General features: G+C 40.1%; 2 protein-coding genes across 3 annotated transcripts in view; both read right to left on the reverse strand.

The window, feature by feature from the left end:
* Nucleotides 1-700: 700 nt before the first annotated feature.
* On the reverse strand, nucleotides 701-7,438 carry tpt1 (tumor protein, translationally-controlled 1). The gene is made up of 6 exons (XM_041807781.1): nucleotides 7,284-7,438; nucleotides 6,651-6,724; nucleotides 3,234-3,418; nucleotides 3,039-3,144; nucleotides 2,637-2,753; nucleotides 701-1,135 (listed from the first exon to the last, which is right to left on the reverse strand). Exons 1-6 carry the CDS (start codon nucleotides 7,309-7,311, stop codon nucleotides 1,133-1,135), a joined length of 513 nt encoding a protein of 170 aa, XP_041663715.1. The 5' UTR covers nucleotides 7,312-7,438; the 3' UTR covers nucleotides 701-1,132.
* Nucleotides 7,439-8,368: 930 nt separating this feature from the next.
* Nucleotides 8,369-13,997, reverse strand: part of ranbp2 (RAN binding protein 2) — a 32,927-nt gene continuing 27,298 nt past the window's right edge. For both annotated transcript variants that reach the window (XM_041807434.1, XM_041807433.1), the window contains 6 exons: nucleotides 12,487-12,754; nucleotides 11,765-11,854; nucleotides 11,528-11,685; nucleotides 11,132-11,405; nucleotides 9,564-9,916; nucleotides 8,369-9,391 (listed from right to left, as the gene is read on the reverse strand). In XM_041807434.1, coding sequence (XP_041663368.1) covers nucleotides 9,086-9,391; nucleotides 9,564-9,916; nucleotides 11,132-11,405; nucleotides 11,528-11,685; nucleotides 11,765-11,854; nucleotides 12,487-12,754 — 1,449 coding nt within the window. In that variant the 3' untranslated portion in view covers nucleotides 8,369-9,085. The remainder of the gene's footprint in view (nucleotides 9,392-9,563; nucleotides 9,917-11,131; nucleotides 11,406-11,527; nucleotides 11,686-11,764; nucleotides 11,855-12,486; nucleotides 12,755-13,997) is intronic.

The following is a 13,997-nucleotide window of genomic DNA, read 5'->3' on the forward strand; positions in this document are numbered from 1 at the left end:
AACTTTTGGAAATTTATTGCGATGCACCTGTATAGAGGTTACAGGGTCCAGCCTCAATTCTGGTTTGGTGCATGCCTTACCTCATATCTCCTGTCTTATCAAAAGCAGGGCAAAAAAGGCAGAGATTGTCAATTTTCAACCATATAAAGTCTTTTTTTTTTTTTTTTACAATACTTGAACTGTAAAATTCGTTATGGTGCAAATGACCCAGTCATCAAGTGTGGCTAGGCTTATTACCATAGTATGGAGACACTGCGGCATGTCTTAGGTATCAAATATCTAGTCTTTGATTTTGTAAATGTACTGCTTTCAGAACAGCTTGATAAAATCTGTAACTCGAACTAGATTTCAGTGTACAGCTGGCATTCATTAAAGTTTCCTGACACTATATCAGCATTTAGAGTTAAACCTTAGAAGTAATTCATGCAGTAATCTGTTTTTACAAAGGGAAAGGCTAATGCAACAGGATTGGAATTGCAGCCGATCCATCAGTCATCCATACCTATGAATTTTGAAAATGTGAATTCAGTGGGATATTTAATGAAAAATGTATGCTAGAACCAAATATAAAAGAGGCCATAGTACAATCAATAATGCACCAATGTTCCTTAATATACCTGCTATCCCAGAGAGCCACTTGTTAAAAAAAAAAAAAACAAAAAAACAAAAACAAAGGACTTTCCACACGTTTAAACAGAAATGGCTGTATTAGATTTTTATTTGAAATTCAATAGGTTTCATAACAGATGGCATTTTTTCAACGCAACCATGAAATCAGAGGTCTGAAGATGTCAATCTGTGCAGTTCATTGTTATAATTGCAGACAGAAGAAAAAAAAGCATGTTGCTGACAGAGCCTTAATTACACTCTTCATGTAAAAGCTGGCAAATTCTGCACCGAAAATCAATCATTGCAGAAGCCAGAGGGAAAAGATAAAACAGCTATTGGTGAACAGTCATATTTGAGTTCTCCATTGTTGGGAGTGGTGCTGTGGGCCAAAATGTGAATGATCAAGATTTTCTTCAAGAATGGTTCCATTCCCTGCATGATGCAAAACAGTACTCCGTCAATCTGTTCTCGGGGCTTTTTGGAGAGCAGCAACCAATTTAGAAGCAGATGTAGTTCCAGGTTGTTACTGCAACACAGAAGGAAAGGAAAACATGTAACTATACCAGCGAAATGTCAGTGTTCATTTTAGAGCTGCTGTAAAATCTGGTGATTAACCTGCACTTTTAAAGGGATACTTCAACATTTTGGCAAATTCGCCCATTGCCATAATTCCTATAGTCTTAGTAATAGGTTCGTTACCTTCAGTTGTCGGTGCAAGCTTTTTTAGATCGGCCACTGCCGAGTTCGGACCTGCTGTGCCAACTCAATGTAAGCAGACGGTATTCCGGCTTTCCCTCGTCAAACTCATCAAATACACAATCCAACAACCCGGAAACGCTCTCGTGGACAAGCTGTGACCTGTACATTCACCACGCCATGAAATAATCATGGAACATTACGAGACGGAGATGTTTTAAAGTTAAATGCAAAGCCGGAACTACACTCCAGACATGGCTGCTGCACTGTGTGACTCCGCCCAGTGGTTTACTCAAGAAATAGTTCAGAGTATTTGCTTCATGTGTCGTAATGTTACATAAGTATACGTTATTGTTTCATAGCGTGGTGAATATACAGGTCACAACTTGTCCACGAGAGCGTTTCCGGGTTGTTGGATTGTGTATTTGATGAGGGAAAACCGGAATACCGCCTGCTTACATTGAGTTGGCACAGCAGGTCCGAACTCGGCAGCGGTCGATCTAAAAAGCTTGTACCGACAACTGAAGGTAACGAACCTATTACTAAGACTATAGGAATTATGGCAATGGGTAAATTTGCCAATATGTTGAAGTATCCCTTTAATGCCAGTTTATTCTCTCTAAAAACTTGTAACTGCTAGTGCTACAACTGCCATCATACCCTGCTCGAGACTATGTGATTGAAAATCCATCTTTCATTGTGCATCACAACTTTTTAAAATGTTTTATCCTCATAAGGTCAAAACCATGTGTTTAAACAAATGGGGAGGATACAATTGGGTATTATAAACTGTGTTGGGTGCTGTTTGACTGAATACACCCCTCAGTAAGGACTATAGATGACTGGCAGAAGCAGGAAGAGCAACTTGAAGGCCGTCTCATCACTCCAAGCTGAGAGCTAAACTACCAAATTACACAACTTGTAGATGTGGAAACTCCATATGGCAGAAACAGGTGGTACAAAATAAGCAACACCTGCCCAAAAACTGCATTATGTGGATTTTGTTAAATATGTAAACAATCACACCAGTCGACTGTTCAAACCTTTCCCACCTTAAAGAGATGACAAAACGGACTTGTTTAGATTTTACCCCAAGTGTGCTCCTCAAGCTTAACTCAGAATCATAACTGATGAACATGCTAACACTAAAGAAAAAAAATGTTCACTGTTATACATATTTCTGATTGCAATGTATGCCTCAACTGTAACTTTTTAAAAAATCTTTAAGCAATGCTGAGGACTAGTTTGCATGCAAGGTGATATTGACTACTGCTCATCATTAACTGTGTGAAGACTCTTCAAAAATTGCATGGTAGATCCCGAGTACTTACACATTTCTCTTCAATCAGGCCATCTTTAAAGAAAATCATGAATGGTGTTGTGCCATCCTCACGGTAGTTCAGCAGTCCCACCATGCCCTCTGGGTTCATGGACTCCCCTGTGAAAAACTGCACGGAGACAAAGATGGTCTCAGACAACGTGACATCTGAAGTTACTGCCAGGATTTCAGGGGCCAAGTCTAAAGCCGTAACTGTCAAACAGTTTGCTTTGCTTACCATGATCTAGTCTGGTCTTACAAGAACACAATGCAACCGACAGTGGCAGTAATTATGTTTTGTGACTGACAGGCATGTTAGTGTAATTTCTTTACAAAGTTTTGTAGCTTCTATCAGAAAAATGAGAAAAGCTGGTGAAAACGGAGACAAAAACAATGGTAAGATGAGTATAGCTACCTGGAGGTTGTCATAGTCATCTACAATCTTTTTCACTTCTTTCTTGCAACCCTCTTGGAACGCCTCCACTCTGTCTGGGTCATTCACTTCCAACCAAGCTTTCAGTCTGGAAATACAGAGATTATGTTTGATCTCTTACTTCATGTCACAAAGCCTGTGGATGCTGAGTACAGATCCAAAAATGTCGTTACTCACTTCTTACAGTATTCCTTAATGAAGACCATGAATGACTTCTTGGTGAAGCCAGTCTCACGAAGGTTGTGGTTAAGTACAATGTCACAGCCAGAGATGGATGATGCGTCAATGCCTTCACAAGCCTCCTCAGCAGAGGCGTTGGCTCCAATTAAAGCATCATCAAACTGGTCAGTCCTGGTGATCGTCTAGAAGTATTCAAAAGAATATTATGCAATGAAAGTTAAATTGATATTACATGAAACACCAGACAGTTCAAGTTGACCTCAAAAGATGACGCTTCAATGAGACCTGAAACACTTGTAAAGGTTCACGAAAACCCCACAGCTATTCTCTTAGTGACTTCCCCAGAGGCACAACTGCTAAATTAGGTCACTGTGGTCATCTCAGGAGCCCTGTTCACACCTGCACAAATAGCCTATATTTTCATGTAGCCTTTACCTAGAATTTTTATTCCCAGCCCTCTAGTATTTTATCACTCCTTTGCCTGCCTGCAAGCAAACTGCAGGAAAACTTCTAAGGGGAACAAGTGAGTACAAACAAATAAGAAAATTCTAAGGGTAAGATATCCTGAAATTGTTGAATGTGGCGCATGTGCACAAAGGACTTTAGTGGCATGTTCATTAAGACAGAAACTACGGAGATCCATGGAATTGCATCCAACATCATGAAAAATTTTGGACACACGCAGACCTTCCAGTTTTGAGCATCGTCACTCTCTTAAAATAATGGCCAAAGTCATATTTTAACTTTTTCCAAGAGACAGAAAAACTGAATCAAATGAAGAGTACAGCATTTATTGAACATGCCACTCAAAAAGGACATGAGATGACTACTGACAGAAATAATGCAGTCAGTCTCTGTTATATCCAGAGGATCAGATGATTCAGGCAATTTATGAGCACACCTTTGTGAGTCATAGCTTTGAACCTGGCTTAGGCCCAGTTACTTCGGCAAAATAGTATACCTTTTTTTCCCGCTACTGTGAAAGACCATGGGGAAGGGTTAATCCACAAACATTTGGAAATGCCTGTGTAGCACCCAGAGACATGCTGCTTCATCTCTTTAACCACGGTCTCATTGTCACATTCACTGAAAGGATTCTGATTGCTGAGAAAAGTCAGGTACATCTCCTACCAAAAAGGAAAAATTCAAACCTCAGAGGCTAATCTGGTGCCAAATCATACTGGCACATTCTGTGCTCTCTGTCATCATGAGATCCCTGCTGTCTGCAGCTGAGGGTGTACTCACACTAGGCCATCCGTACCGTGCCGAAGCCCATTTGACCCCCTCCCTGCTCCCCCCTTTGACCTGCACTCACACTGCTCAACACATCCAGGCCTGGGCCTGGATACGTCACACGCCGACGTCATCACACTAAGTATCCACCAGTGATGAATTTATACGTGTTGATGACTCAGTATACACAAGTGTTAGAGGGAGAGAGAGGTTCATAGCGGAGAATTATCTCTCACAGCATATAATCTTAAGCCTGATCAGAGTTCTAAGCACTTCTGCTGAATAAAACCCTAACTTTTAACTCATACGAGCCCCTACAGTCATTCCTCTGCATGTCCATGTACTATCTGAACCCCCGGGAATTATTTTACGCGTCATAAACTGTGCATCTCTCTGCGTTTGGATGCCGTTCAGTGCTTCACCAAACAAGCTCTCATGGTACAGGACAGCCTGTGTCCAGAGCAGGATTAAATGGTCAGCTAAAAGATTTTTTTAACTGTGACACGAGCAATTTTAACCATCGGATGAGAGCTAGAAGTGAATACGCCTCAGGATTAATTAACGATGCTCCGTACAAACGTCAGCGATCAAGATCACAATTTCACTTACTGATAACATGAAATAGAATTAGAGGTAAGTTATTTCAGTGGATGATAGTTTGGCATTATAATTTTTTGATAAGAGGTTAAATCAGCCGTGAGATTAACCCTGGCACACACTTGTCCGCGTATTTGGCGCTCTCCTTTACGCACGGAGGATGAAAGGTGTTTGTTATCCTGTGAGCTGCTGTTTGTGACTAAAACAAGGGAAGAAGCCTTATTTCACAAACTAAAAAACCTCTTACAGTCATTAAAGCCTGACTTTGCCAGAAACTGGTCAGAAATGTGGACTGAGATCCTGCTGTCTCTAGCATGCAGCTGCTGCCTGGTGGGCTCTCTAGGGCGGGTCCTCTTGTTGTTACTTCACGCAGCATCACATTCCCGCGCTTGTGCTCCTTCATTTGCATCCGTGCCGTGCCTAGGCCCACCTCGTCCATTCGTGCTGGGGCCGCGAAACGTGCCATGGCGAAGCACGGAATGATTACACTCACACTGGCCAAACGTACCAGACTTTAGTCTGAAACAGGCCCGGGCACGGTACAGATGGCCTAGTGTGAGTACACGCTGAGAGGCAGAAGAGCTACATATGCATTGTGCTTTGGTGGACTTACCCACAGAGGAGAAATACCTTAGATTTTGACGGTCTGACAAAAACTAATTGCGTTTTAGTATCCTTTATGAAAACCACACTTATTTTAAGTCAGAATCTAAGTCATCCAAGATCTTTGCAGCTAGTCTAATGCCCTGTTTCCACTAGAGTAGTATTACCTAAGGATCTCTATTAATTTGTGACAATATTTGAGCACATCCAAGGCAAATGGACCACACAAAACACCAAAACCAGGGGGGTATTCACAAATTATCAGAGATCATTCTAGTACTGTGTGTAAAGTAGTCGTTTGTCTCATCTTTCTCATGGAAAAAGAGCAGTCACTGAACATTTTCTGTTCGAGTTTAAGTTGACAGAGATAACAGAGAAGGAGTCCCAAATGTGTGAAGCTTTTGAAAACATTCACTGCAGCTACAGATTCCTGAGCATCTACTCTGCAAATTATACAGCAAACTTCATCGATTCTGACTAAACAGACTATAGTAACTACGCAACTTTTAAAGCCTAGCCCAAACAAAGCAAACCTGATGCCCCAATAGGGGACACGTCCTGCACCATGGCCATAACTTAACTGGCTAGGTAGAATTTCTTTTTGAAGTAAGTGTCATCTTGAAAAGCTTATAAAATGACTTAAGTCACATTCTCACATAGCCCATTATACTACAGAGGTGGGATCCCGTTATCTGATCAACTGAGGATGTAGGTGATTTAACAGAAGTGGCCAGCATCATGAGGAGCTGACTGTTAAAAAAATGGTCAAAAAATCCCTTAAGCTATAATTTTAATTAGATGGTCATTAGAGCCAATTCCATCACGAGAGTACAGTTTTGATTTCGAGACAGGCGCCGCTTGTTTAAGAAAATGTAAAAACAAAAGGCATTCATCCCCTCTAAGGTCAGCCTAAATGTCTATCCAGAGTGTGAAAGGGCACTCGTGGTCTCACCAATCTAAGTATTATTGTTGTTTACTCACCTTTCCTTCAACTTCATAGAAGAGCCCCGAACGAGTCACAGTGATTTTATAGATGTCCGAAAACATCTCATCATCTGTAAGAGAATATAGCAACACGAGTAAATGACCGGTCAAACTTTGTGGTTTGGGCGATTTATCATGCCAGACTAGTCTCTGTCGAGTAAAACAGCTAACGATCATTCTGGAAAATCTGACAAAGGCTCGTCTTAATACGACTGAAGCTAACTGCTACACGACGCTACAAGGCCACGTACGCTGTTATCATACTGAATGAGCAACGATACATTTGCCACCAGTCTCCGTCCCGTATCCAATTTAGGTGGAAAAAAAACACTCAATTTATATGTGGTTGATAAATTCTTAAACTTCTGACAAACTTTTAGTTAGTTGGTCCATGTTCAGAACTTCGAGCTAACAGGCCTTAGCAACATCGGCTAGCTTTACATGAGCGGAGTCACTGGCGACCATTTTCTTTTTTTGATTAGCATCGGCACTAGCACTAGCTAGATACACGAGTTAGCTTATTTTAAGCCGGTCTCACATTCTTCCAACTACGCTACCACAGCCGACATAACCATCACGACTGGAAAGATGACCGTTCAAGTATGGGTAAAAACATTAAGGAGTACGTACCGCAGAATTTACACTTGTAGATGAGCATTTTGCTGTTTCGTTGTTTGAGCTCTCAGATGTAGCGGAGAGTTGCGCCCCTCAGCACACAGGGGAGGAAAAGACCAACTAGGCCTCAAGACACAGCATTTACATCCTACTTACGTCACCGTGGGCTGGCTCAGGGTTGGCTGCTGCTTTACCTCCACTGCGCCACTGTGGGCGGAAGTGGTACTGCATCTCCTTACTGGCTTACCGCATCTTCTGATTCTAATAATCTAATGAACTAAATACAGCCTGTGTTAAGGTTGATTTAAAGTTGTATTAGTCCTCATCACCACGGACATCTCAATACGATCATCAAAGCTGGATCTAGTTTAATTATTAGCATTATTTTAATTTAATGTCTTTATCAATTTAGTTTTATTCATGGTATCTTCCATTTTTTTGAGATGCATCTGTACATGTCAAAAAAAGTCATCATACTCGTGACAAGTTCCCACTGCACATTTTGAAGTGAAGGTGTTTAAGGATTAGTAACACTTCAGAATTAATAGCATGCACTAATTAAAAAAGTACATTGTTTAAATCAGTCATACAGTTTTTCCATGAGAAAAGTCACTATGGTGATCAAGACAGTTTACGTCCTACCTAATCTTAAATTCCAATTTCCTCAATAAAGCTTTGATTTTTTTTTCCACAATACATGCACATAAACAGAGAAAGGATTTATCCTGTTCACTGACCAGGTTTGTCACTTCTTATCATCAGGCAGCAAATGCTTCGTTTTCAAAAACCCTACATAACTCATTGGAAAACCTTGTTCAACCACAACACTCCTACCATGGAAGGCATTTAAGCCTCCACTTGTACCAAGTATTTTTGTCAACAGTTGACTTGACTTGGCCTGTACTGTGCCAGTCAACCACCAAGGACAGGTAACTCCCCTGTTTCCAACCACATCAACATTTCTTACTTCTGCCTTTGATATAGGAACTCCTAAATGATCTTTTCTCTCTAGTTAAGTATTGATAATTTAATATTCCTGATTAAAAAAACAAAAGTAAAGTTAAGTATTTAGAATTATTTCAAATCATCGATTATTGTAAAGCAACTTTATTCATCTTTTATTTTGGTACAACAGGCAACACATATACATCATAACCAACCACCTACCCCTCCGCTTGGGCAACACAGTAAGATAGCTTCAGCTTATGTGGGACTGTGCATATTGTGAAATCCATCTACAGAAAGGAAAACCATAGGGATGGCCCTACGGTGAAAAGTACATAGGCAGTATCTGGGGAGAAAGCTGGGGCACAGTTACCAATCAAGGTGAGTTCAAATAACAGCAACACCTTAAAATTATAGACAAGACTCCTTAAAGGAAACACATACCCATGTGGCGTTCAGAAGATGACCAGCACATTTAAACTGAGCACATGTAAAACAACAGAACATAAATTTAAAAATAAGTCAATGTACAGCTATAAACAAGAATGAACAAATTATGATAATTTATTGACAGATAATAAAGATGCAAGTGCAGCATAGCAAGTATGTTTACCTCCTCCCACATACTGTACAAAGTTTCCCATTTGTGACCAGTTTATAGGATAGAAAAAGTTAACTACAGGCTATTTAAACCAAGTCTGTACGATGAATCATGTTGATCAGTAGATCTGTGACTTGGGTTTAATTCTCAGTTGACTAGGAATTTAGTTCCAGCAGGTGAGTAAGTGCTGCACTGGGGGCCCCAGCCTTAATCATTACCTTAATTTTAGATCCTAAACTATGCTGCAAACCTTAAGCTTGCATATAAAAAGCTACAGCTGTCCACAGTCTGTGATGACAAGCTTCTTTGAGGGGATACCTCCTTTTGTGCCCAGCTCTCCCATCAGTTGCAACACGTCCATGCCATCCCGAACCCAGCCAAAAGCCACATGTTTGAAGTCCAGGTGTTCGGCTTTCTTTAGAGTGATGAAGAACTGAGAGTTGTTGGTGTCGCGCCCACGATTTGCCATTGATAGAATGCCTGGGCCTGTGTGCCGCACATCAAAGTTTTCATCCTCAAACTTGCTGCCGTAGATGGACTTGCCTCCTGTGCCATCACTGTTTGTGATGTCACCACCCTAAAAGACATCATTTGTTTGAAATATTACTTACAGATCTGCTTCTTAGAAGACAACAAAACCATTTTCCTTGTTACAGATAAATGTAGTACTCATCTGCTTGGAGGAATAATTTCAATATTTAACTTATAATGCTTCTAATGACTTTTAAAACATTTAAAGCCTGACCAACCTGGCACATGAAGTCTGGGATGACTCTGTGAAAGATGGAGTCCCGAAACCCAAACCCTTTTTCGCCAGTGCAGAGAGCTCTGAAATTTTCAGCAGTCTTGGGGACAATATGGGAGAAGAGCTCTATGTTGATTGTGCCCAGTGGTTGGCCATCAGCGGCCACTTTGATGTACACCTGTGGGTTAGTGTCTCTGGAGTGCTCTTGAACTCTGGACATCTTAGGTGAGGAGACAGATGAGGCATCGCCCTCAGTTTCTATTCGACTCTGACACTCACAAAAGGTCTTTTTGAAAGACTCAGTTATCTCAGGGGTTTTGAACTTGGCTGCCAGTTGCTCCACTACACCATCACCATCTGGAAAATCAAGGGGGAGGTAAAGAGATAATCAGAAAATAGGCCACAAAAAAGAAACTAGACAAATGTTTGCACAATGTAATCTATTTTGGCCCAGAGTATTGAGAATATTTGTGGCAAGAGTTCAAGGGATCACTTGTTTAAATGGTTTAACAATTTTGCGATTGCGATTTGATCTTTTTCTGCATTGTACAGTGTCTTTGAGTTTTTATGAAAAGCGCTTTACGAATAAAATGTATTATTATTTTAATTATTATTATTAATGTGGATTAAAACAGATCCGGATGTGAGAATCCCCCTTTCTTCTAGCTCACTTTGCCTCATGTTTGATCAAAACATAAGTGGGATTACTATGATCTAAGTCAGGGGTGTCAAACCCAATCACAGCACAGGCCGGATTCTGAATTAAGGTCTAACCTGAGAGCCTAACAGGGTCAACATTTAACCATACACTGTCAACCTCATTTTCACTGGTAATGAATTATTGGGGGCTTAGCACTGATGATAAATGATTTTGAGATTAAAAAATAAATTTAAAAAATGAGAAGTTTATAGGCTCATAATCTGAGAAAAAAGTCCAACTTGTTAGTTCAAAAGGTAAAAACACGAAATAGAAAGTCAAAATAATGTTTTTTAATGGTAAATGTATGAGAGAGAAAGTCAAAACCTTGAGTTTTGAATGGCAAAATGAGATTAAATTCTAAATTGTGAGTTTAATGATAAAATTATGACTTAAAATTTAGAGACTGGGAATCTTAAGGAAAAAAATATCAGATAAAAAGTCAAAATTATGAATTAAAAAGGTCAAAATATGAAATAAAAACACAAAATTATTAGTTAAAGTCATAATTGTGATATGCAAAATTGAAAATGTGAAATGAGATCCCAAATTAATTTGTTTCCCCACAGTCCTGACTTTTTATCTTACAATTTTTACTCTTTGTTTTTCAAATTTTCATGACTTAACAAGGATATTTTAAATCATGAAGGTTAAATTTACATTTTTATACTGGAGGAAATCTGCAGACCTTTCACCGGTGGTCCAGTTATAATTAAAATATGATCTGTTCTTACCGGCCTGGTATAACTGTAGCATGGGCCTTGAGTGTGACACCCCTGATCTCAGTTAAGACTTCAAGAATGACCAAATTCATTGCAGTTCATTCATTGCATGGATGCAGCGCAGAATAGAGCTTGTATGAACACTGTATGAACCTGAGTGGTCAGTGGCGGTCCAGATCACCGCGTTGGCAGAAGCATTCATGGGTTTGAGCTCCATTGACGGTGTAATCATGTGGTTGGCACAAACCCTGAGCACCTGCTCTCTTCTCATCAGGATTCGGTAGTAATGTTTATCTGGATGGAACAGAATCTTGATGTCACCGATGCCTCTCTCCTTCCACTGGCTGTTGTCTCTGTCCCATCGGTACAGCTTGGTGCGCTCCTTGAACAGGATTTCCTCATCTTCCTCTCCAGACTTTGTCTCCACCTAAGAGGAAAGGTGTTATTCAGGGAAGAGGTTTTGTGCCGTCAACAATGTGACACTTAATTATCACAATTCAAAAACAGCAAAGTAGGCAAGAAACACTGGAAATGAGATTTTAAAGGTACCTCTGGTAGTGAAACTATTGGCTCAAAGTGAATGTCCACATTATTGGGAGCCTCCTCTTCATCACTACCATCCTCTTCGCCATTGTTTTTGGTTGTAGATGTTACTGAAGATCCAAATACTGCTGCTCCAGCATTTGCCCATGAGAAGTTGGTGTCTCCTTTACAGACAAAACAACTAATAAGCAGAAATGTATAACTCTGTTGTGATCATCTTCACATGTCAACACTGAAGCTCACCTTTTGTTCCAAATCCAAAGCCCTCTGCGTTTTTAGCCAAGTCAGCAAACGAGAAGCCTCCAAATGAGTTAAAGCCAAAGCTAGATGAGTCTGTAAGGGGGGAGCCAGAATTAATACTGGATTGAATGCAATTTATCGAACATTTTAATTCTTTAACAAGATTCAAGCAAATAGGAGGTTGAACACAAAAACAGAACAAAATACCCCCCCCCCCCGAGGAAAAAACTCCACACAAATCTTAACTTATAAACAAGATTGTAAGTTGATTTAGCTGTAAAGGTGGGTGCTGGGTTGAATTACTTTATATCATTTGAACAAGATGGAAGACTAGTCCAACTGTCCCCACCCCTACCCTTCTGAAATAGGGGGGTAATCAATGAGCTGGAAGAGTAGAAAAATCAAGGTTCTGTTGAAGAGAATGCCTAATTTTTTCACCTTGTTTTAAAGCATTTCTTTAGAAATATTACCACTTTAAGCCCATACGTATTTTAAAACAATTGAAGAGGTTAAAACCGACAACTGGTGTAACATTTAATGTTCAAGTTAAAAGAAACTTAAAGTACACCAAACAGACATTATTTTAAATGATTTACAACAAGAAATGTTGTAAAACTGATTCAGTAAATTCCATAGTGATGCTCAGAAGTAACTTGTGTTTATTCACCATCAAACTCACAGTGCTGGAGGCACTGAATTATGAACAGCTCTGCACTGCACAGTACCTTGACTCACTGTTGGAGCTGTCAAAGCTCCAGCTGCAGTTCCACTGCTGGACTCTGGCTCTGGACTCTTTTTAGTTGACAGGTCAATTGGAGAGCTGCTGCTGGGTGCTCCAGACTGAGTCTCAGTTGGCTGGTCTGACGTCTGTTCCTCCTGTGTAGATGTGGTGCCAGAAGCTTCACTGATGCTGGAAGATGGACCTGCACTTGGCACTTCCTGGGCAGCTTCAGTACTGCCAGAGGCCTTTTCCATTTGGTTTAACTGAGCATCCTGAAACAATTCAGGAGTGTAAATTCAAAAATACTGGTGTTTTCTCTTTGTGATATTCACAGAGGAAAAACTGCACTTCACTCAGTTAAACCTCATATACTCACTGCTTTAGCAAAATAAGTTAAGACAAATGTATATTACTGTTCTGATATATGAAAATGCATTGTCCAAACAATAATGACAGACAATACAGTTTTACTTATTTCAAGTTCATAATGTTGTCAATGAAGGAAATGTGGCAACTCATGCAGCATGCCAGTCATTGCTACAACAAATGCACTTTAAATGGCAAATGGCTTTGTCTCCCTGCTGTCAAAGTTCTGTCATTCCTCTTTAGTTTTACCTCAATAAACCTTACTACAAGTGACTTGATCCAGTGTATAGTGGAAGCGAGCTGGGAGCTTTTCAAAATAAAAGCATCATGTACATACGAAGGAAGTTTCTCCAAAGAAATGCTAAAGTGGGCTTTTACTTTAAAAAAGCACAACTGGAAGTTTGTACTTTGTTTAACTTTACCTGCAACATTTTGAACTGTGTGGAAACAGAAAGCTTCATAAAGAGTAGACGTTTAGGGAACAACTTTATCAAACAGACGCATTTTAGCTCGTGGCCTTATCTGGTTCATCAAGAAACTGATTTTAAACATATTCTACTGATGTGGACGTACATATTTGCTACAAGGCAAATATGGCTCTGTATTTATAATTTTCCTGTCTAGTTTGAATGGTAACCGCTTGTGGTGCCAGGAAAAAAATAAAAGAGACCTCCAATCTTAAAATTCTCAGTGAGTAAAATGTGCAGTGTCTCCGAGATGCAGCCCTAACTGGCTGCCAGTCTGAAACAGCAGTTACTGCATAGGAACGGCGAGGAGCACTGTGGCACTGTGGACCAAAACAAGGCAGCCTCCTGGTGGGTTTATAAACTCAAATGATTCAAAATGCAGATATCTAGAGAGTTATTTTTAGTTCAATATACATACAAGAGATACAAATAGCTATCCAACAAGATGAACTTGTCTGATCATGCAGAGTTCTTTTTAAACGTTGTTTGTGTTACATCTAATAAAGAAACAGGGCATAGCTGATCCTCCATGACCCATCTGAATCACTGCTGACATGCACCTTGCCCTGAGCTGCCCTTTACCTGAGGACAAAGGTAAATAAATCATCTGTAAAAGCTCTTATCCTCTCCTCTTAGACTCAACTTTCCTGTTATCTCACTGTGACTCGTCACTCATGTTAGC

Source organism: Cheilinus undulatus, linkage group 15 (assembly GCF_018320785.1).
Source record: "Cheilinus undulatus linkage group 15, ASM1832078v1, whole genome shotgun sequence".
NCBI classification, from domain to species: domain Eukaryota; kingdom Metazoa; phylum Chordata; class Actinopteri; order Labriformes; family Labridae; genus Cheilinus; species Cheilinus undulatus.

Bases quoted from the DNA above. Each gene is read 5' to 3' on its own strand.
- tpt1 (XM_041807781.1), bottom strand. From the start codon at position 7,311: ATGCTCATCTACAAGTGTAAATTCTGCG. The intron at 6,725-7,283 runs GTACGTACTCCT...ATTCTCTTACAG, and splicing joins CTACAAGTGTAAATTCTGCG to ATGATGAGATGTTTTCGGAC. The intron at 3,419-6,650 runs GTGAGTAAACAA...GAATACTTCTAG, and splicing joins TCTATGAAGTTGAAGGAAAG to ACGATCACCAGGACTGACCA.